We start from the raw sequence: 21,317 nt of genomic DNA on the forward strand, positions 1-21,317 counted from the left end.
CTATTTCTGTTCGTTTGTTGTTTCTGTATTGTTCGCGCGTTTTTATTTCAAGGTCATACGAAAATCGCTCTAATTACTCATCATCATCCTTCGGCTGCGGAGCAGTCGACCACAAGTTTCCTCCATTGATAGCGGTCTTGCGCCATCTCCAATAGCTGATTGTCATTTAGCAGATTATCAGGATCCCCCAGAAGACAATGAATATAATTGGTGAACAAAGTCCGCTGTCTTCCCGGTTTCTTCCTCCCATAAGTAGGAACAAACATTACAAAATCTCTGACAGGCTCATTTTCAGGCAAGCGGAGCACGTGACCAAGGAATCTCAGTTGTCGAAGTCTGAGTCTTTCAGTAAGGGGGGCTGATTCTGTGAGGCGGCAGATGGTAACATTTGGCACCCTGTCGATTCGTCTCCAGTAGAATAAGATGCCCCCCCCCCCGCCTCTTCATCAGAAATGGGTGGTCCCCCTTGTATCCCAAAATTTTTGAGATGACCCTCCCCCCGCCCCCCCCCCCCCCCAAAAAATATATATATATTATATATTATTAAAAAAATATATATTATTGAGATATGACTCATTGTATGAAATGTACTTCCAAGATTATCTTAATGAATGTAATGGTTATCATGAATTTGTGACTAATAAAACCAGGAGCCCTCCAGTTAAATCACACTGAGTACGTCGGCTCTGGTGTATTGACCGAGCGATAGCGAGCTGTCAATGCATCAAGGGCTCGGTCTGAGATTTCCTTGTAATGACGGAACGGACGAGGTGAATAAGTGGTACATAAACTGAAGTGAAGTGTTATCACTGAGCTTGTTTTCGAAGCCGGAATAACTTTAACAACCAACAATAAAATATTGAGGCAGCAAGGCATAAAAACACTCCAAACATGCTGTTTATTTATAAGGGACCCAGAAAATACCAAAACAAACAACTTTGACTTTAATCAAGGGGTAAAACCTCCTGTGAATTAATAATAAAAAACACTAATCTTTCAAAGAGATTCGATGATTGAGTTGGTCAATAAGTTTGTCAACAAAGGACAAACAACAACCACCGTTAAAGATCTCCAAGGCAGATTACTCTACACCTTTCCACACTCATAGTAGTAAACGATTATTTTCCGTTTACAAGGGAAAATTCACTGGTACTTAATTACAAAAACAACAAAATGTCTTTTTAAGTCATTTTATGCACCCGCCTTGCTTTATAAACCACCAGGAGTGAGTCAGGCAAGGCATGTGATCTATCAAGTCACAATTGAGAGACCAGTCTCCAGCAAACCAAGACAGCCAAGCCGCCAGGCCTTGAACAGTGATCAGCTGCTTCGGGGTTATTAGTTATCTCTTTCTTCATGATACCAAATACCATCAGCAGTTTCTCAGTCTGCTATTGACTGGCATGTATGATGGATCTGAATTAGCTTTTTGCCTGTTCTTTGCAGAGTACAGACGCTTTGGTTGTTTATTTTTCTCCGTTGTATAATAACTGAAAACCCTTCTGACTTTCAAGTGGAAAGATTGGCCGCTTTCGCTTTGTCTTCTCTGAGATCTCGATAACAAGTTCTAGAAGAAAAAAAATTTATAGTAACAGTTTGGCTTTTGTATTTCTCACAGTTACATAGTTAACCTAATTTCGAAAAAAAGAAAAAAAAGCACGGGAAAACTCACAATCGGCTAGCCCGTGTACAACCTCTCCCTGCCCCTGCAGGGAAGGTGAGGCGGGTGTCCAGCAATTAGCCCGAGCAGCAAACGTTTCTGTTTGGTTTAGGAGCAAACAACGAGGGACGAGAGTCAAAGAAAGCGCGAAAAATGGCGCAAGTGAAAGAGCACGGTCTCGTTTCATTTCTCGCGCTGTCAAAACCGAAAATTCCCTTCCTTTGTCTTTCTTTGCTCCGAAACCAAACAGAAACGCTTGCTACGCAGGCTATCCAGCAATCGGCTTGTCACGCAACCTATTTCCTGGAAATAGGAGATTCGGGGCTAGTAATTTGGCTTAAAACTAACAAAGCCCTATTCCGTATTGTTTTATTACCTTAATAGAACAGTGGCTACATTGCAGAGGTAATCTAAGACCGGTTAGCAACCTATGCGAAGCAGCGTTGATATCCTTGTTCAGGGTCCACAGCGGCCCCAACAATTTACCGGAATTGCGTTTCGCAGACGGACATGACCAGAACGGTTTAGTTTTGTCTGCGGCGCAGGCTATAGAACAGCTGGTTGATACTTCTCGAAATACTAGAACTAAATGATTAAAATTTGCCTACCGCACTCAGAGGCATACTTACTTAGCGTCTCGTCGACTACCCCCGGTAAGAGATCCATGAGCACTTGGCAGTTTGTGTGAAGAGCAGGGTTGATATTCACCTCTAACAACCAAACCTACCAAAAAAAAACGCTACACAGTTATAACCTGGCGTCTTGTGATCTATAGACTGTAAAACAGTCGGTTTTTCTCTCAAAATCAGTAAAGAAATCGGTAAAGCGTGGCGTGAGAGTCTTACGCGCGCCACGCGCGCGAGCCTCACACGCCCGTAGGGCGTGTGAGGCGAGAGAATTAGCGTCTCTCCCCAGTCTCGCTCTCTGTTTTCAGCTTCGTTCCAGACCTTTTGTTTGACTGCTCGCGCGTACTTGAATACGCAAAAATACTGACTGTTTTGCAGTCTATGTGATCTACATCTTAATTCTCCCTGGTTGCTTGATCAAAGCAGAAGTATATAGCCCAGGACAGGGTTCGGTTCCTGAAAGGCAGATTAGCGCGCAAACCCAGGATTAAAATTTTGTTCCACTTTATGTATTCACTTTCCTATATATTGCTTGGAGTAACGTTTTGTGTTGTCCTTACCGTAACCCGGGGTAAAGGCTCAACAGCATTTTTAAAGCTCTAGTTACGTGTTCTTAGACAAGAAAACCTTGCTTAAACTTTGGCTTAATCCTGGGTTAAACTTGACCATCTTTCGAGGAACGGGGTCCGGGGTTATAAGCTTCTCAGTTATCAAAGAAAGAAGGAATGTGAAAAGGAATACAAAAGAGCAAGAAAATAAAAGTCGGGTTCTAGCAAAAAAAATCCATAAGATATGTACTGGAAAAGTTAAGTCTCGTGAGACGCGCCGGCGAAGTTGTGTAACAGTTTTGTCCTCGTGAACTAGAACAATGCAGGTCCAGTTTGCACTGCGATTTTACCCCTCCGATAAAACGGATAAAATCGATCGTTTATAATCCTTGACTCCCGTTCAAAAAAAGCCTTAAAGGTGTGCTGTGTTGTCAAACAGTTAATGTATGTATTAAAATTGTTTCGAGTTACTGCTGATAAAATTCACTCTTTTCGGATCCGTAGTAAAGAAACGCTTCGGACCATGTATCTAAAGTATCCGTATTTGGATATGATCCAAAGAATACACCTCCGTCGTGGATCATTTTGATTAGCCGTTTTTGGGTTTTAGTAAAGAAACGAAATAGCCGTTTTCGGATTAAATATCCGGATTTGGATTTTGGTAAAGAAAAGTACCCAAGTTTTTTTGTTAAGCACGGGAAAACATGCAACATAAAAAACAGCGCAGGTAACATGCAGCAAGTGCCATGCAAGGCAATCGGCAAAGAAGCTAAGCGCGAAAAAAATTATGTCTGAGTGCATAGGTAATTGAGCTAAGGCGGGAATCATGCAACTCATGCCAAACACGGGATTCGTGAAAACGGAGAGCTATGTACGAAAAAATAAACATATGCAACTGGATCTAAGCGCACACACACAAAATGATTCCAAGCTCGAAAAAACGCCTGTAGCGATAAGCGTAGGCTCGATTTCCGCCGTCTCCCGGGTCCGGTCTTTGATAAGTGCGGGCTCATTTTCCCGAACAGCGGCTGGTTAATCGAGCCTACGATAAGCGACTTGGGTGACATTTTTTCAACGTTCTCAAAAGTCAAAAAGGATTATCTAACTAGCAAACCTTAAAATCTTCGTCGATAAGAAAGTCGAATCCTAGTAAGTCAAAAGTTCCTGATCTTCTATGCAGCTTTTGACGAACACTGTGGAAACATGCTGTCATTATCTGATGCATGCGTTTCTGGAATATAAAAGTAAAACTTGACGGTCATGATCATACAAAGCCCATAATTATAAATCTTGATGGTTTTAAAAAGTAAGAGAAAAGGCGCAGAAAATGACTGATTCACAAGGAAGTCAAATGCAAAAAGCAGGAGGCTTCGATGCGAGTTTTGAAAGTACGAAAATCACAAATGGAAATCACCAAAAGTGCGAAAATTAGTATAGGTAATAGCATGATTTGTGGTGATATTTGGCATAAATACCACGAGTGATATTTCGAAATTGTTATACGTAATTTCACGAGCCGTTAGGCGAGTGAAATTTGAGACAATTTTGAAATATCACAAGTGGTATTTATGCCAAATATCACGTACAAATCGTGCTATTATTTGTTTATACTACTACCCACAAAAGGTTTGTAATTTTCAAATGTAGGTATTTCAAATTGAGCTGAAATACCACTGCTCTAAGCCAATCAAATTGCAGTAATTTCTCATGCAGTAGTATAAACTAATTAATACAGTCGAAGCTCTCCTGACGGACGTCATTCTAGTAAGCGGACAGCTCTACTTACGGCTGCCTTCATAAAACCCTGTTTTTCTCAACTCCCATACAAACTCCGTAGTTTTACATTCCCGTAAGCAGCCAGCTCCAGTAACGCCTAACGGACTCCTTTTTCGCGTTCCAAGGGTGTCCGCTTATGGGAGATTCCACTGTATTAACACCGGATGAAACGTGAACAGTGACTTGTGGAGGCAGCGTGACCGGGCGGTTTGAGCGCTTGACTTGCAAGTCGGAGGCCAAGAGTTCAAGTCCCGCCCTGACAGACCGCTAGCTGGATTTGTTCTTGATAATCCCGAGTTTAATGAATAAATAAATAAATTTATTAACGTCAATACGTGGGATGAGGTTGCCCCGATCATCCGCGCCATAGGCTCATGTATAAAACGCATGACAATAAAAATACTAAGGTAATAAAGATACAATAAATTTGAATAAAAAAAAATTTTAAAAAAGTTTAAGTCCTCCACCACGCCTGTAAACAGTCAACTTGTTTGCATCCGGCCTGTTGGGATTCTTAATCCCATTATGTTTCATTTAAATTAGTTATTTCATGCATTTGCTAGGCCCCACTAGCATAAGTGCTATAAATACTGCCGAGGGTAAATAACGGAAATTTATTTATTTATTACTTACCGTGAATGCTGTGTAGACCCAGTTTTCAGGGAGTTCTTTTTCCTTGGCATATTTCTCATCGATGTATGACTGCAATCGATCGAAACTCCAGACAGTATCTTCCTTCATGGTGGAATACATGGGGTGTTTTTTCTGTACATACTGTGACACAGAAACAGAGATTTCAGTACAGATAACATTTAACTGTGACTTAACTATAAAATTAAAAAATGCGTTTTCCAAACGTCGTGGCAAGCAACCGAGATTTTGTCAGAAACTAGGGTTTACTGATAAAAGTCAACAAAGCCTGGTTTCCAGGTTTAGGGATTTTATAAAAGGAATGAGAGCTTGCAACTACGTCTCTGGAATTTAAATTCCACCTCCAATTCCCCTGTGACTCCCCGTCGACTGAGCTGTCAGATTTCCGCCAATCAGCGAGAAGCGGAAACGAGCACGAATGTAAACAGACATTGAAAAACACGTGCCAAGGGTAATGACGTCATTACTTATGCCATCTCCGCCAATCAACACTTTGCATCGACTCTTTCGATGCAGATATTCAAAATCCCAATCCAGAGACGTAGTTGCCAGCTCTCCTTCCTTTTCCCGACCGGACGCTACAGCGCACCAGAGAGCTTACTCGCAGGCTAATTGCTGACCACCCCACACAGGCTCGATTTCTGCCAGTCTCCCGGCCCGGCCCGGTCTTTGATCTTTAAGGGGGAAGAGTGCGGGCTCATTTTCCCGAACAGCGGTTGGTAATTTAGCCTACTGATCAGTGTCCTGGTATTAAATGGTAAACAAACATAAGAGATTCACAATCACGTTAACGGTAAACGTCAAATTGCATAACATGCAAGTTTTCCCCTTACATGTCATCCACTGTTTGTTATCTACTAAAAAATAGTTTCATGTCAGGAATAATCCACAAAAAAATTATTTTGGACAGTTTTTGCCTGCTCATCTCCTAATTTGTGAAATTGTTAACTTAGGTCAGGCGTATGCGGCTCACCGGAAACGTGATTAGGGAACTTAAGCAAAGACGCTTCTGAGCGATGCAGGTTAACCGGAAGTGGACTTCTTCCATTCTTGGGTAGCCTGTGAATACAGCCGTTTCGAAACGTCCTTAGCGGCGACGATTAAGGAGAAACGGCTGTATTCGCAGGCTAATTCTTGGGCAGTGGTTTTGCCCAAAATTTCGGGCAAATCGTCTCTATAAGACGTCAACTAAGGCATATTATAAGAGAAAAGGTCTCGCTTCCGGTTGACTTGCGTCGTTCAAAAACGCCTCGTTGTGTTGTGGACCAGTTATGAGCAATAGAATAACGACAACTGGTAAACGCAAAACGAACCAAACGGGTCAAACCTGATTGGTAAGATGAGCATGCAGTCCAGCGGCATCTTGAGTGTAGGGTGTATACGGGACACACGACAGGCGTACATATCCCGGATGATAAAAGACAACATAAGGCGAGGTACTTGCGATTAACATGTACGTACGGACATCAAACTTGTAGCCATTCAACAGCAAGGGATTCAGCACATATCTACCGATAAAAAGAGAATGCATTGTTAGTTGATATATGGGATATACCAAAAAGAAGAGCAGACAGGAAAAAGTAGTCTCAAGTTGCTAACGAGCAGTCGCTTGCCAGAATTCTAATTATAGTGCTTTGACTGTGAGAATTTGAGTACCTCCTACGAGGTCACCTAAGGGCTCACCTAAGGCACATAAGGCAGATTAGGAAAGACAACGCGACGATAGTGAGCTAAAGACGGCGTACGAAGACAAAAAACCGGCTTTTCAACGGCAAGGCGGCAAATTGAGCACCGAACTGGCGTTCAGTCATTTCCGCGTGTTTTTGGGTTCTTATTTGCTGCTGCGCTTCCTTTGCTAAATCTGCTTATAACACTGGAGGTGACCCAACTGCAAGGTATCTGGTCATCTCGCCACCAAGAATAGAACTTAGCTTAGCATTGTTTTAAACTTTCATGGAATGACGTTTCTTAACCGTTACTTTATTTTCATGTTTCAAAGAAATGACTAGTGGTTGTAGAAAGTTTCTGAACGTTTTTTTACCATGCTCTCAAATGTCAAAGCTTACACTTACAGAACCTATACATGTATTATTAGAATTTGCATTATCAAGAGCATAAGACGTCCGACGCAAGGATCGTCAATTGGGATCGATAGACTTGTATTGGGTCGCCGAATTTAAATTCGCATAAGCTTGACGAAAAAGTAAAAATCTTAGGTAAGTAATCCTAGGTATTACTGCGCTTTCCACAAACATGCGAATTCTGAAGTTCAAAAGCCAACTGACGATTGCGTTTTTCGCTGCCGTCAATCATCTCAACGGACCTCTTAGGACACAAAACTTTACTTTAACAGGTTCAAAAGGTCATGGTTTCTGATTTGTGATTGGTGAATTTCGATCTGTTTTGTGTGTTTGTGTTTCAAGGTTCTTTGCTTGAGATCGTAATTATGATTGACGGCAGCGAAAAACGCAATTGTGAAGGCGGCTTTTGAACTTTAGAGTTCGCTTGTTTGTGAAAAGCGCAGTAAACTGTGTCAATGATTTGAGAGTTATTTGTTGGTGGCGATTTCGTTGATGGTGAGATGACCGTAAACCGACTGCAATGTTGTCTCCACAGAGACAACACTATAGCAATGACAAGCTGCCGGCGGAGGCAGAACTAGACCCTAATAATCTGCTACTCAACGGTTTCAGGAGACTGCGACTAAACAATTTTATCAGAGTGGACGAAGCCAAAGGTAAGTTCAAGGCATTATTTGTACCTCTGTATGACTCGTCCCTGAGGTGGTCGCACCACGCTACGTCTTGCACTGGATTCGCTCTCTCCATTTATGTTTAGCTTCTCTTTGAGTTGTTCTTTGCTGCTCACAAGATAGATGCCTTTCCCCTGATTCATGCCTGTTGGTTTACAGATCCAAGTTTCACCGTCTGAAAATAAAAATCCCTCAGTTGTAAGAAGTGATTGCTTATTGAATTCGGCATCCCATTGTAAGATAAGTCACTGTTAGCTCGGAAATACCCTTTCTTCTGGCAATTAGGACAGTTTTTACATACATGCAGAGCCCCAAGCACAGGAAGACCTTCAAATCTTGTTTTAATTGAGAACATCTCGACTGGTCAAGATCAAGGTTCCTCCCCTCCCCCGCTCCCCATATGACGAGCGAGATGGTCTACTCAAAGCCACTCCCTCCCCGTAAAAAAAAATAAAATAAAATAAAATAAAATAAAAAAGTCAGAAAGCCATTATCAAGTGTGGAAAACCAGGAAAAGAGCACTTTTGCATGTTCTTGTGCTGACTTCTGCTTGGTTAAGAATTGGCGCGATACCAGCCTTGTCTCCCGGTGACGTCACATCCGAACTAAACGAGACGACTAGAAACAAGCCTGGCACGAGACTTGACAGCTAATCAATATCGTGACAGTGAAAAATGAAAGCGGTCATAAATTAGCCGTACTCAGCCATATTGCAGGTATCCGTGGCCATAATTTAGCCACGTAGTATAACTCCGAGAAAAAAAGGAAAGTTAGTTTTTTCTAATGGTAATACGCCACACTAGAAAAGAACTCCGAAAATTTCGGCGACATGACGCTGGTTTTGGGCGACATGACCTTCGTGCGACTTGACCGGACACCTGCGGTTCAAACGAGTTAATCTTACCTTTATAGACTTCATTCACAAACTTGAGTTTTTCCGTTTCACACATCAGTTTGTGAGTTTCAGGTACAAATTCATTCATTGAAATTTGGAACCTAAAAAATGAAACCAAAACAAAGGAAAACACATTGTTGGTAAAAATATCAGGTTTCTATATCACAGAACAACAAAACATACCATATCCATAGCAAACTACAAACATCTACGTAATAAAAAGCTTTTATATGAGTAGTCACAGTCCACAACTTCAGATCGAAATACTGAGTATATTTTACTTAACTTGAGGATTCCACCGCCAAGAGGTGAGATGTGGGATGTTTCACTTACTTAGATGGTGTCTTGGCCATTTTTTCTTGCACCCTTTGGTATTCTTGTAAGCTGCACAGAAGACCAAGCTTTGTTGTGAGCAGATTGATGTTAGAAATGTGATTTACAAGTTGCTCTCCTGTTAAAAAAGAAATTGTGATATTGCTCTCTTACTGACTTCACGCAGGTTGTCATTGCAGATTCAAAGTCACAAAGCAACAGGAAATTCTTCAATCTTCAGGTCGCTTCATTGATTTTGACATACTACAGAATGCGCTCCGCAGGAAATTTTACGTCTTTCAGGATTTTCTTGTGTCAGGGACACAAGAAACAGGGCTACCAAAATCGCTGCTTTACTGATTGTATAGTAGTTACTGATCCTGTACTTACCTTCCCTGAAACTGTCGTAGTTTATCTGACTCTTGCATTCCACCCATTTTAGTTTAAAAGAATCATCCATCTTGTCTTCAATCTTACTCCAGCCCAGTGAAACTAATGTAGATTCAATCCTTTAATTCAAACAGAACATGGTTGCGATTAATATATTATTCCTGAAGAACACTCATTTTTTAACTAGCCAATAATTATTGTCACCGGAATTAAAAAAAAAATCATTTGTTTATCCCATAATTAAAGTGTCTTGGAGTGTCTTGAAGTACACGTGAAACCTTTCCACCCGCACGACCCTATCTAGCCTGTGTAGAAGGGGCTTGGAAGTAATATGTGAGAAAGAATTGGGTGCGCAACCGAGACACACGAGGGGCTTCTGCACACCCAATTCTTCCTTGCGCCCATTTCTTCCAAGCGCCTGCTATGCAGGCTATGCTGTATAAAAACTAATATAATGCACCAAAGTAAACCAAAAATGAAGAAAACATGTCAAAAACATGGAGATCCTCAGCGATAGCATGATCACAACAGGTGTTGCAAAGATATTACCCCGCGAGCAGAGGCTACATTTTCACGGTATGAGCTGGCGTGCGAAAAGCTACTTTTCGCACGCCAGCTCATACAGCGAAAATGTAGCCTCTGCTCGCAGGGTACAAAGATATTGGCTTTCTGATTTATTTCCTTTAGTTTAGAGTATTTGATCCAAACTTCATTCTTACATCCAGTTTCCGTTTCCTCCTCCAATAAAAAATTTTGGCTGTTTGCCATTCTGATGACTGACAGATCTTGCACCACCTCGCGAGTTCTTGTGCGGGGTATCCTTGTTGTTGTTATTCTTTTCATTTTCATTCCCTCTTCCATTTCCTGATGATGAATCATTTCCAGAACCTGTTTATGGTGAACAAAAAGTATAAAGTTAGCCTGAAATTCATCCAATTGCTTCGAGTCGCTTTCTCCTCTCAACAACGACGTTACTGAGGGAGGAATAACGATTCGAAGTAATTGGATGAAATTCAGGATAAAAGTAAGTTTACTTTTACACAAACTATAAACAACTAATTCAGTCTGATAATGCTCTGATTAGCGAAAAAAACAGGAACCGAATTCTATTGAAGCAAACTTACTAGTAATTAAAAACAAGAACGAATTTAAGCTGATGATTGCTGGTACAAAAATACATGTACTTTTATGGATAAAGGTCACTTTTAATGAAAATTCCATTGACTAAAAAATTCAGCTTACGAGAAATTCAATAGTTAATAGAGAGGTTGATTTTCGAGACATTTCAAACAATTAATGTGGGCCCATCTGGCCAATTCAGAATATAAACAACTAGCAGTTTTACTGGCAGCCTGCATTCAACTATCTGTCCCGTTAGTTTAGCAGGCATACAAATGAACAGTGACGTTTCTGGCCACTTGCTAACTAAAGTGCATAAACTTTTCAAAGTAATCTGTCAGCACAGTCACTAAGATTTCAAGTGGATGGATATGCAATAGCTGGTCGGGTGGGGAGTTGAATGATTAGGTGGTTCTTTTGCTTCTATAAGTCTTTTGTTTGCTATGAAAGTAGGCATGCATAGGTCTTGCCCATAGTGACAGCCCTGGTAATTTGTACAAAATACTACTAACAGCATCAAAATTCTTTAACGCACCTTTCCCCTTTCTTACAGCTTTTGAAGGAGAGACAGAACGCCGAGCATTACTGCTACCACCGGTGGAGTTGTTTGGACATTGGATTATTGAAACAGCTTGACTTTCACTAGCATCATTGTACACAAAATCAAAACATTCCAGTGAAGATGAAATGTATTTACTATCTTCAAGTCTCTCAAATTGATCCTCATCCTTGAATTGATTATAATAATGATCATTAGTTTTGTCTTGATGTATGCAGTTTATTGTTATATGGCAACATTGAGGACATTGGCAGCTATTTCTCACAGGTTCCTGCTTGAAATCTTTGTCTATGACATTGGAAGAATCTGTCAGCTTTAAGCCACCAGTATTGCATTCATCACTAACCTCCTTCTCAAGTTCAATTGTTATCTTTGATATTAACCAGGTAACACATTCATCCAAACTGTGAAATGTTTTTTGTCTATATTGAGACTCTGCTGCTAAAGATGAAACATCAGTAGCTGGATGACCATTTTTGCGAGAAAATTCTTCAACAGAAGTGGAACAATCCTGTGACGGATTCCTGATAATATTTTGCTTTTCAGCAGAGACAAATTGACCAACTCTTTCTAAGCCTTTTTCACTTGATGCATTGCACTGGAAGCTATTTCCATCACCACAAACATTAACTTGTTCATCAATTTCCTGGTCTTCCTCTGCATCTTGATCTGAGGTTTCATTAGCTTGATCCTCAGCAAAGATTGACTTTTTTCCTGGCTGATACTTTGATCTTGTCCAGGAATGTTCTGGACAATGGCTTCTGCAGATACCCTTAAGCCATGTGTCAATCGATTTAAAATGATACTGCATGCTGTGGTAACTCTTGGCACTGAACTTGTAAGAATCATGATACTGTATCCTAAAACATGATCATTAATATATTGAAAGTTTAATTCATTTGGAAAAAATATCAAAATTAATAATCTAATAATAATACAATATAGTTATAATAAAATTAATAAAAATATAAAAAAACTAAAACTAATAACTTATTTATCTATTAATATGAAGCCCCAAAAATTTTCAAGCAGAAGGATTTGAGACAAATTTTCATTAGGTAATAATTACCAAATCACATTTAAAAAATGACAATTTTAAAGCAGCGACTCATTCCTTTCCACGAAAAAAACAAAACAAAACAAAACCTTACTTTCCACGTTGCCATCTTGCACCAATTGTTTTTTCCTCATCACCTGCCCAAACTTCAACATGGACCATGTTGTGGCGCTGTTTCTTTGCTGAAAATTTGAAATAAAACAGCATTACATTTTTCCAGAGGAACCACCTACATGTACCTACTATAAATCAACGATAGATGCATTTTAACTAACAGAAATGCAGGAATAAAAAAGTAGAAATAAATAAATAAGAATGATGGACATTTAATGTATTGCCAACGAAACAGTGCATAAAACTTACTACTTTAGTGCATAAAACTTACTGTTTTGGTTTATAAACGTGTGCAATTTTTTTTTCACTGTTAATTTATTTAAATAAAACCCTTCCTTGCAGACACAGCCTCAACATAGACACTTCTCTCTTACGAACAGTTCTCTTGGTCTCAGAGACATATCAAACTTCATATATTAGCTACCTCCTCTTAACTTAGACCACTTTATAACATGCATGCCCTTCCTTTTGTGTCCATATTAGGTGGGTTTGAGTGTAATTTGAACTTACATTTAGGATTATGGTATATTCCAGACACAAACACCAGATCACCAGGTTTCATGTCCTCTGGCTTCTCAATATCCACTGGAAGTGTGTCATACTGAAAAAACAAAGCTCATTAGATGAGAATCTAATCCTCTTTACCTTTCAATAGTTTTTAATAGAATAAGGAAAATAAAAAATAGCATTTCCTTACAAAACAGCAATACAGTGTTCTCCCTTAATTTTCGCTCAGCAGGTAAATTAAGGGACCACTCACAGCCGATAAGGCAAAAAATATGCGCCAGAGGTGCACTTTCCTAGTGGGGGAGGGGGTAGTGGAGTGAGTGACATGGCCCACCCTCACATGGAAATTTAGGAGCTAAGTTCTTTGAAATGCCATTGCCTCATTTTAAGACCTATTTTACGCAAATCGGTCATTGTTATCTCTAGACAACAGTTTAAAACATTGAATCCACATGATTTTACTCTATATTCTTCAATGATTTCTTTCCAAAATGGGAGGCCCATAAAAAGAAAAGCTATGTATACTTTAGAACTTTTCCATATATTCATTCATACCCTCGTGAGAATCAGATCGGATCACAACTTGCGTATTTTTTAAAACAATTTATTTAATTTTAGTAAACCTTCAAGTGGTTGCAGGCGGTAAGGAGTGTTACTTCAGGCGGTAAATATTTTACTGGTTACCGCATGATAAGGAGAACACCGGCAATATTAACATTCAAACAATTTTCTTAATAATATTATTAGTGCCATACAAGAAAATGTTACATGCAGGTGGAGGAACAAAAAGAAAAAACAAGAAAACACAAAATGGCTACGAGGCACTGTAACAGAGGGTAACCCCAACCTAAGAGATTTAATATTAAGCTTTTGTTCCTACTGGAAGTTCCCAAAATCAAAATTTCATACTCTTACTTCTGTAATCAGGGATGTCATTAGTAGCCAGTAGCTGGGAGCCGGCTTTTTTAGCAGGCTACTTCAGTAAAATCAACCCACTACTTAAAGTTTTGAAATAAGTTTAACATTACAAACACAGAAGAATTTGTGGGATAAATGACCAATTACTTTTCCTAAGAGACTGGCAACTTAAAACCTTAATGACTCTTGCCCTGGTAATGAAAAACAAACGAATAACAAAGAAAGAACTGGTCAAGAGGTCTTAAATGAACTGACACATAAGAATAAATAATTCATTACACATTAATAAAACTGATACCATGTAGGCTTGATTCCAGGGACCAACTTCAAAACCGAAGTCCTCCTTGAGATCCCGAAGAACTTTTCTTACCAAGCCACAACAATCAAGAAACAAAGGGGAGTTGTATTCATTGGCTGTTTAAGAAAAAACGTTTATTGCTTAATTAACAAATCATTTTGATACAATAACAGAACAACTTGCAAAAGGACCTGGGTTTTGTTAACTAAAGGCAATGTGCACTAAAATTACCCTGCAAGCTGAGGATTCTTTCTGACATAGCTTTTAGGGATTACAAAGTTATTTTACTTTGCTTGTCAGTCACATAATTGGTTTGCCTATGGGGGCGTAAACAAACCAACTATGCAACTCACAAGCAGCACAAACAACTTCATAAATGCTAAAAGCCATGACGGAAAGAAACCTGTGGGGGGGGGGGGTCATTCGTTTGAGAGGGGGAGGGTCTTATTTAATTTAGAAAAATAAAGAATGAAGAATAATTAGGGGAGGGGAGGGGGGGTGTCTATACAGAGGATTTACGGTATATACAATCTATTCTATTTTAGGAGGTAAAAATGACAGAAAAAAAAATTAAAAAGTGGTCAAAGTCTTACTTCCTGGTTCCTGGTATTTCTTTGCATAAGGCACTCCAAAGTACTGCTTGCACTGTTCAACAAATCTCATTCTTAGATTGTGCATTCTTTTAGGATCGGCTCTCCACTTTATTTCTTCCTCATTCACTTGCTTAGACAAACGTATTGCCTTCTACAATAAAAACATACAGATTAGATTACCAAATGTCTGCAACTGATAACCAGTAGTAAACTTGCCTGAAAGCCAACTTCCCCAAACTTGTGTCACCTAAACCCAAGAGTTAAAACATTCTGAAATACATAGGCAAAAAGGCTAGAAAGCACACCCTGCCTCTCCACAATGATTTACAGTCATTTTGCCAATGTTCTGATCGCTAGACTTTTATGCCATTTCACTACACAACCTATTCATGTTGTCCTTCAACTGCATAATTAAAAATCCTGAGGCAAGATATAATACCTTGTCTTAAGAAAACCGCTGAGATAAACGAGTCAGTAACATGAAATTTACTCTGCGAGCGGGGGCCCTTCGATCTTCCTAGATAAGTCGGGAAGACTCACCTAGGAAGATCGAAGGGCCTCCGTCTGCTCGCAAGGTATAATAAATTACGACAAAGACGTTTTCCAGCCGTTGATCGATCAGAGTAAATTCCTAAATATTTGCGCATCAAGTAATTCACATCGGTTTGTTTTATGAATACCTGTCTATCCTTGCGGAATTTCTTGAAAGCCTCCTGTAAACTCTCGCCTCTGTTCGCATTCTTTCCATCTCCACACGAAATTTCGATCGCCTCGCTTCGTTTCACGTGCCTTTCCTTGGCGTCTTCCATTTTAAATTTATTAACCCGTAATTCACTGAAAGGGTAACGTGTCATGGTAAAACACAGTCGTTAAACAGGCTGAAGATTTTTCAAACAAATCATTCAATTCAAAATGTTATGACATGTAACAGCTACAGTTTGGCTGGAACGTACAATAGACAGTTTGTTTTCACCGCGTCTGGTTACCAAGGAGCTAAACGAAAGAATAACCTAAACGTGCAAAGGGTGCCTTTCCCTACCATGCTAAGGACATTAAAATAGTATAATTTGATCTTTGCCTTATGCTCGTTATGATCGAATAAAAGTTTCTGTAAAAATATCACAGGCAAAAATGATTGACATTTTGTTAGCCACGATTATTTCAACCTAAAAAAAGCGCTTTAAGGCGCTTCAGGGAAAAACGTACAATTTTTGACCCCCCAGTACATCTCCAATAATTATGTTTATAATAATTAATTAATATATTCATATGCTTCACAAAAAATCAAAACAAAGGAAACAATAGAACTAGTCAAAATCGTCATGTCATGAATACTTGCCTTCACGGAAAGCATTTTATGATCACTTGATCACCTGTGTGTCGGCATGGACGCCGAGATGGAAACGACCGTAACGAGCTGTTTTTCATCTCTTCTCCTAACAAGCAATGATCATGAATACCACCACAAGACGAGACGTAAAACATTTTCCTGATAAACGCTAGCTAAATCATCAAAAGAAGCTCGGGGTTATCTGGGTAATATCGAGTTTGCAAAAGAAATACCATCCACGGAAGCCCGCCATTTTCGTACCTATGAATCCGCGATTCATGATGGTCTGCGTAACTTGTGAACAAATTACTCTGATTGGTCACCAACAACGCAGAACCGGGGCATTTAAAATTTCGAATCTTCGATCGTTGGTTCAAAACCACGCGACGTTTGCTCGAATAAGTTGGCTTCAGCGTTCTTTTTTTGTTTACAGCAAACATGGGTGCACAAGAAAGCAAGCGATGGTCAGAACTGGTTCCAGAAACTCCTCAAGCTGAAGATAAACGCCTTACAAGACTTCAAATCCCCGATCCGCGATCGCCGTTTTCTGAAATACAGCGAACTCCGATTCAATTGGAATGCTACGAAGAATCACCCCAGAACCGAGAACTGAACGTTGTGGATCCAAGATCGCCGAGTTTTCTAATAGATCGCACTCCTATTACTGTTGCCGTTGGACAGGAAGTAGCACAATCAAAAGAAACATTTGAAGCCGTTGTACAGGAGGAAGAGGGAAAATCAACCGATCATGATGAGGTCACAGAAAGCCAGAACGAAGAACACAACGACGAGGCCGTTTTCGAAGAGCCGCCCTCACCAGACATCAAACACATTAACAGACTCCTCAGCGAGACCTCTGTTTCTCCTGTTTCACCAGGAGCTCCACTCTCTAAGAAAGATAAAGCGCGATTGCTTAAGAAAACCACAAGCCCGAGCGACTTTAAGAGAAGACGAAGGCTCTCAGAACGCCGTCCTTCCGTCCCTCAAAAGCTGTTCTCAGACAAGGTTGCTCCCGCCCCACGATCTCCTCTTGCTCAGAGAAATTCAGTTATTTTGACTGAAGCGGTAAAGAAAGGAAACAGGGTTTCGTTCCGCGCACAGAAAACCAAGAGACTGAGCTTACAAGATGGACTTTATTCTGGAAAAGAAAATTCTACAGCACCACTTATGAATTTGTAGACCTCAATAATTTATTTGATTTCCTCCTGAGAACAGACAACCAAGAGATAAAGCTACAGAGTGCTACCTATACTCTGTGATTTGTACAATGTTTCTGAGCTGTAAATAGAGCTAAATTTTATGTTGATGTTGAGGTTATTATCTGCCAGATTATCGTCTGGCTATTAAAAAAAATTAAGATTCTAGAGGAGTACTCAATAAACCGTAATCTCAGTATGAATTACTAAAATTGATTGCAGAAATGATACTTTAGCCCTCTAAGACTGACTGACTGACAATGCTGTATTCCAGTTTTTTAGCATATTCCATTCTTTGTCTATGATAAGTTATGATAGTATGTTGTCAAGCCAAATGAATAAAGCAGAGTAAGCTTCAACTCTTAAGTTTTAGAAGAGCTTTCAAGACTATTTAAAAATAGTCTTGAAAACTCTTCTAGCAGTAGAAACTTTTAAATGACTTAAGCTCATTTCCAATGTTTGATAAAGAGAAAAACTACAAAAATGTGTCAGTCTACAAGGTTATGAGAAGTATTGTACTATTACAATTGCCACAACAATTTTATTAATTTCTTGTTGACATTATTTTGTTACAGTCACTTTAAATGCCTACATTGAAAATAAGTAGTTCAATGCTTATATGAAGGCAAATATAACAATAGCCTTTTAATTTGTAAAAAAACTTAACACATAAAAAATTTTACTTGTCCAAGACAAAAGTTTTGATGTATATCATTATTAATTGAAGAGTTAAATTTAAAAAGAATGTCTGTGTTGTTACAATAATTTAACAACTGCACACAACCGAAGCCTTCTCATAGAGTAGCCTGGAGTTCAACTTTGCCTGCGAGAAGACTTACTTGTCTAGGGCATAATGCAAGTATCTTGGCAGCAGAGCTGTGTTAGAGCAAGAAGAATGGCGAAAAGCTTTCTTTACCCACTCTTCCCACTGGCTCACTCACTGGTGATAACCTATTTCTTGTTTAGAATACTCCTGCAGTCTGCTAAAGCTGTGAACAGTAGTAATATTTCCCTAGATAAGCTGATGGCATGACCAAGCCCCAATTTTGCCCTGACTTTAGAGATATAAGACATGACTTTCATCATAACCTTTTTTCATCATCATCATCATGAATATTCTGCACTTGCAGCAAAATTAAACTTAAAACTATTATCTGACTTTTGAAATTTCCAGTTCTCATTCAGTGCATCAGTTTCGTCTTCTGGAGCTTTCTGCAAAAAAAGAGCCTATTTTCAGCGTACAGTAGAACCTCACTAACTCAAATTCTCTGCTAACTTGAACTAAATTTCCTTTCCCTTAATCAAAATGTCACTGAAATCTACCCTGATAACTCAAATTACCTCCTAACTCAAAGTGTTTTTCATTTCCCTTCAGAGTTCAAGATACCGGGGTTCTACTGTAAAATTGTCACAATATTTTTAACATAACAGTGCTATAATATCTGGGGATCAAGAGGCAAATCCCTAGAAAGTCTGCCATTTTGTAGAAAACAAAGTGAAAAAAAATTAAAAATCTGTCCATTTTTGGTGCATCAGTGGTTAGACTATTCTGGAAACTAGCTCCCTGCTTTCTTTGCCCCACAGTGATGACAACTTGTGGACAGGAAACTGCTCTAGATCCATCCCTGGAATTCACAATCTAGAAAGCTCTCAACTCAACACACAAAATGGCATTACCAACCTGTCTTCCAGAATCTGTAAATTTCATTTGGCAAACTTTGACAAATATGCTCTTCTGGTCTTCTTGCTTAACAGAGGATAGCTTTGGACTAACAACTGCAGCTGACTCTAGATGTGTAATCAGGAGAGACCAATATCAATAAAAAATAGTACAGTGAAATGTCTATTAAGCAGACACAAAGCCAGGTCCATAAATTAACCTCTTATATTTCCCTTTATAAAGAACCCCTATTCAGCAGACACCTCTATTGAGTAGATGCAGACACTAAAATAAATAATTGTATTTGGCTAATTTTTATTGTTAATAACCTCTAGCTGACTGAATTGACAATAGCAGTATTGGACTACACCCTTGAAATACGTACAGTAAATCAATACTTTTAGCTGTCAATAAACTGTAGATTAGACTGAAAGTCTTGCACAAAGTACATCACAGCTACCTTAGCTTCCTTAACAACATGAAATTTTCTCACAGTACAGATTAACAGTTGAACGTTAATCGTTAACAAAAATGTAATTGTGCAAGTTTTACAAACCTCTATTAAGTGGACACCCTCTATTAAGGGAACACTTGGGAAGTTCCTAAAGGTGTCCGCTTAATAGAGGTTTCACTGTATTTCAATCAAACTGGGAAAACCATGACACCAGAAACGTTTCTGGAATGTTATTGTGTTGCAAGAAAAAAGACAATTGGGTTAGAGAAACTAAACCACAAGCAAGAACGTTAATAAAAACACTAAGATGTATTATTAATTTGTGGTTTTGTGGCTAGTTTGCATGTCCTGATTTTAGTTCTGATTGGTTGAAACACCACAAACATATTTCCTGAAATATTTCAAGACAGTGTTCACAGTTTTGCTGGTTTGTCTATGGCTGGAAGACTACAATTAAAAATATGGCCCGAGTTCAAAACTAAAATGAAAAAACATTGAAAATCACAGTCGCTTACGCTGTCTAACTCCTAGCGATGCATAAGAGAAACGATAAAATGAAAAGAAAAGGCTACTCCAACAAAAGATGAACTCTGAATAGATCTCTTAACTCTACGAGCTTAATTTAAGCCATCAAATGACATTAAACAGTCAGTGAAGCAACAATAATTAACTCAAACAGAAGCGAGTGTGACTCGCGTAACAACCTTGTCTTTGATTCCTTTGATCATCTTGGATCTTTTTCCTGTAGTCTCCAAACAATGAATACATAATTTGCCTTTTCCTGGGCTAAAAATGGAAAAAAAAGCAGAATGTTTGACATTTAAGATTTTTTTGTCATGAGCATATTCCTGGAATAAGACTATGAAGTTCTTAATTTAAGTCTGAAGAAATCTATCTTTATCTTACCATGGGAGTTTTGGATGACTTCAAAGATCGTAAATGACGATGTGCAACTTCAGCTAAAAAAGTATTAGTAGAAAAAATGTTAGTAAAATAAAGAAAATTCTTTGAGTCAGAAGAGGATGCTAGTTCATCTATTTTTTTTTTTTAACATGACTGCTTGAGATGGCAACAAAGATAATAAATCAAAACAAAAAAAGGGCACATGAATTTTTTTATAAAAATACTGTAAATCGGAGAGCAGTCTTCACAGACATCTTGAGGTGAGTGTAAACAAAACTGAGGCCAAAAGAAAAGGGACACACACCATATTGATTACAATTAGGCAGTCAGTGCTACTTCCAGGGATTTCAAATATAACTATCACACTGTTTCATCGGTTGTGGTTAACCTTGCTCTAAATTTTATTTTCCTTTTTTCTGGATATTGGTTAATGTATGATAATACCTGAGTTTAAAACAAACGAAAAAAAGATTTAAATGAGCCACAACAGACACACCTTGTTTTTTGTCCGGTTTCTGAAAGGCAAGACCCATTTCAAGTTGTTCAATACACCAGTTTAGCTCACGATGAAACTTTTCCTCCGGTGTCTGAAGCAAAATTATGAAAAAAAAAAAACTTTTGTTTGTCGTTTTTGCTAACAAACTCAGTAGGATACCATTTTTTTGATTAATGAGATTTTAAGAAGGAAATGCGTACATTCATTATTTTTACCTCTTCTGTTCCTGGTGCTTTCTCGTTATCATTGTTAACTTCACTTTCTCCTATTGCCCTCCCTGATTCCTACAAAAATGTGGCTCAGTGTTTAATTTTATAAATTCATTAGCGCTTATGCAAAGGCAAACAGCGAATTTCACAAATGAGATTCTCAATGGGATACCTTAAGACTTTGCTCCTGTTTTTTACGCTTCGCCGCTTCCTTTTTCTTTCTATTTTTGCGCTGTTTCGCTGTTAGTTCTTTTTCTACGCTTTCTCCTGCCTTTTCGTCCGCCATATTTGATG

The 21,317-nt window shown here is 39.0% G+C and overlaps 3 protein-coding genes across 3 annotated transcripts; 1 reads left to right on the top strand and 2 right to left on the bottom strand.

Annotated features, from left to right (window-relative positions):
* Positions 1–887: 887 nt before the first annotated feature.
* LOC140941652 (uncharacterized) lies at positions 888–15,737 on the bottom strand. Its single transcript, XM_073390673.1, has 16 exons — positions 15,456–15,737; positions 14,776–14,926; positions 14,183–14,298; positions 12,970–13,060; positions 12,440–12,527; positions 11,265–12,148; positions 10,330–10,498; positions 9,611–9,729; positions 9,242–9,359; positions 8,918–9,009; positions 8,023–8,188; positions 6,589–6,769; positions 5,244–5,384; positions 3,949–4,065; positions 2,290–2,383; positions 888–1,567 (listed from the first exon to the last, which is right to left on the bottom strand). The coding sequence occupies exons 1-16, from the start codon at positions 15,627–15,629 to the stop codon at positions 1,467–1,469; spliced, it is 2,802 nt and encodes a 933-aa protein (XP_073246774.1). The 5' UTR covers positions 15,630–15,737; the 3' UTR covers positions 888–1,466.
* A 724-nt stretch (positions 15,738–16,461) lies between these two features.
* LOC140941662 (uncharacterized) lies at positions 16,462–18,040 on the top strand. Its single transcript, XM_073390681.1, has one exon. It carries the CDS (start codon positions 16,544–16,546, stop codon positions 17,282–17,284), a length of 741 nt encoding a protein of 246 aa, XP_073246782.1. The 5' UTR covers positions 16,462–16,543; the 3' UTR covers positions 17,285–18,040.
* A 340-nt stretch (positions 18,041–18,380) lies between these two features.
* On the bottom strand, positions 18,381–21,316 carry LOC140931212 (uncharacterized). Its single transcript, XM_073381007.1, has 7 exons — positions 21,196–21,316; positions 21,030–21,098; positions 20,815–20,905; positions 20,322–20,374; positions 20,120–20,201; positions 18,983–19,089; positions 18,381–18,513 (listed from the first exon to the last, which is right to left on the bottom strand). Exons 1-7 carry the CDS (start codon positions 21,307–21,309, stop codon positions 18,409–18,411), a joined length of 621 nt encoding a protein of 206 aa, XP_073237108.1. The 5' UTR covers positions 21,310–21,316; the 3' UTR covers positions 18,381–18,408.
* Between the last annotated feature and the right edge of the window lies 1 nt (position 21,317).

This window comes from Porites lutea, chromosome 1 (genome assembly GCF_958299795.1).
Source record: "Porites lutea chromosome 1, jaPorLute2.1, whole genome shotgun sequence".
Classification (NCBI taxonomy): Eukaryota; Metazoa; Cnidaria; class Anthozoa; order Scleractinia; family Poritidae; genus Porites; species Porites lutea.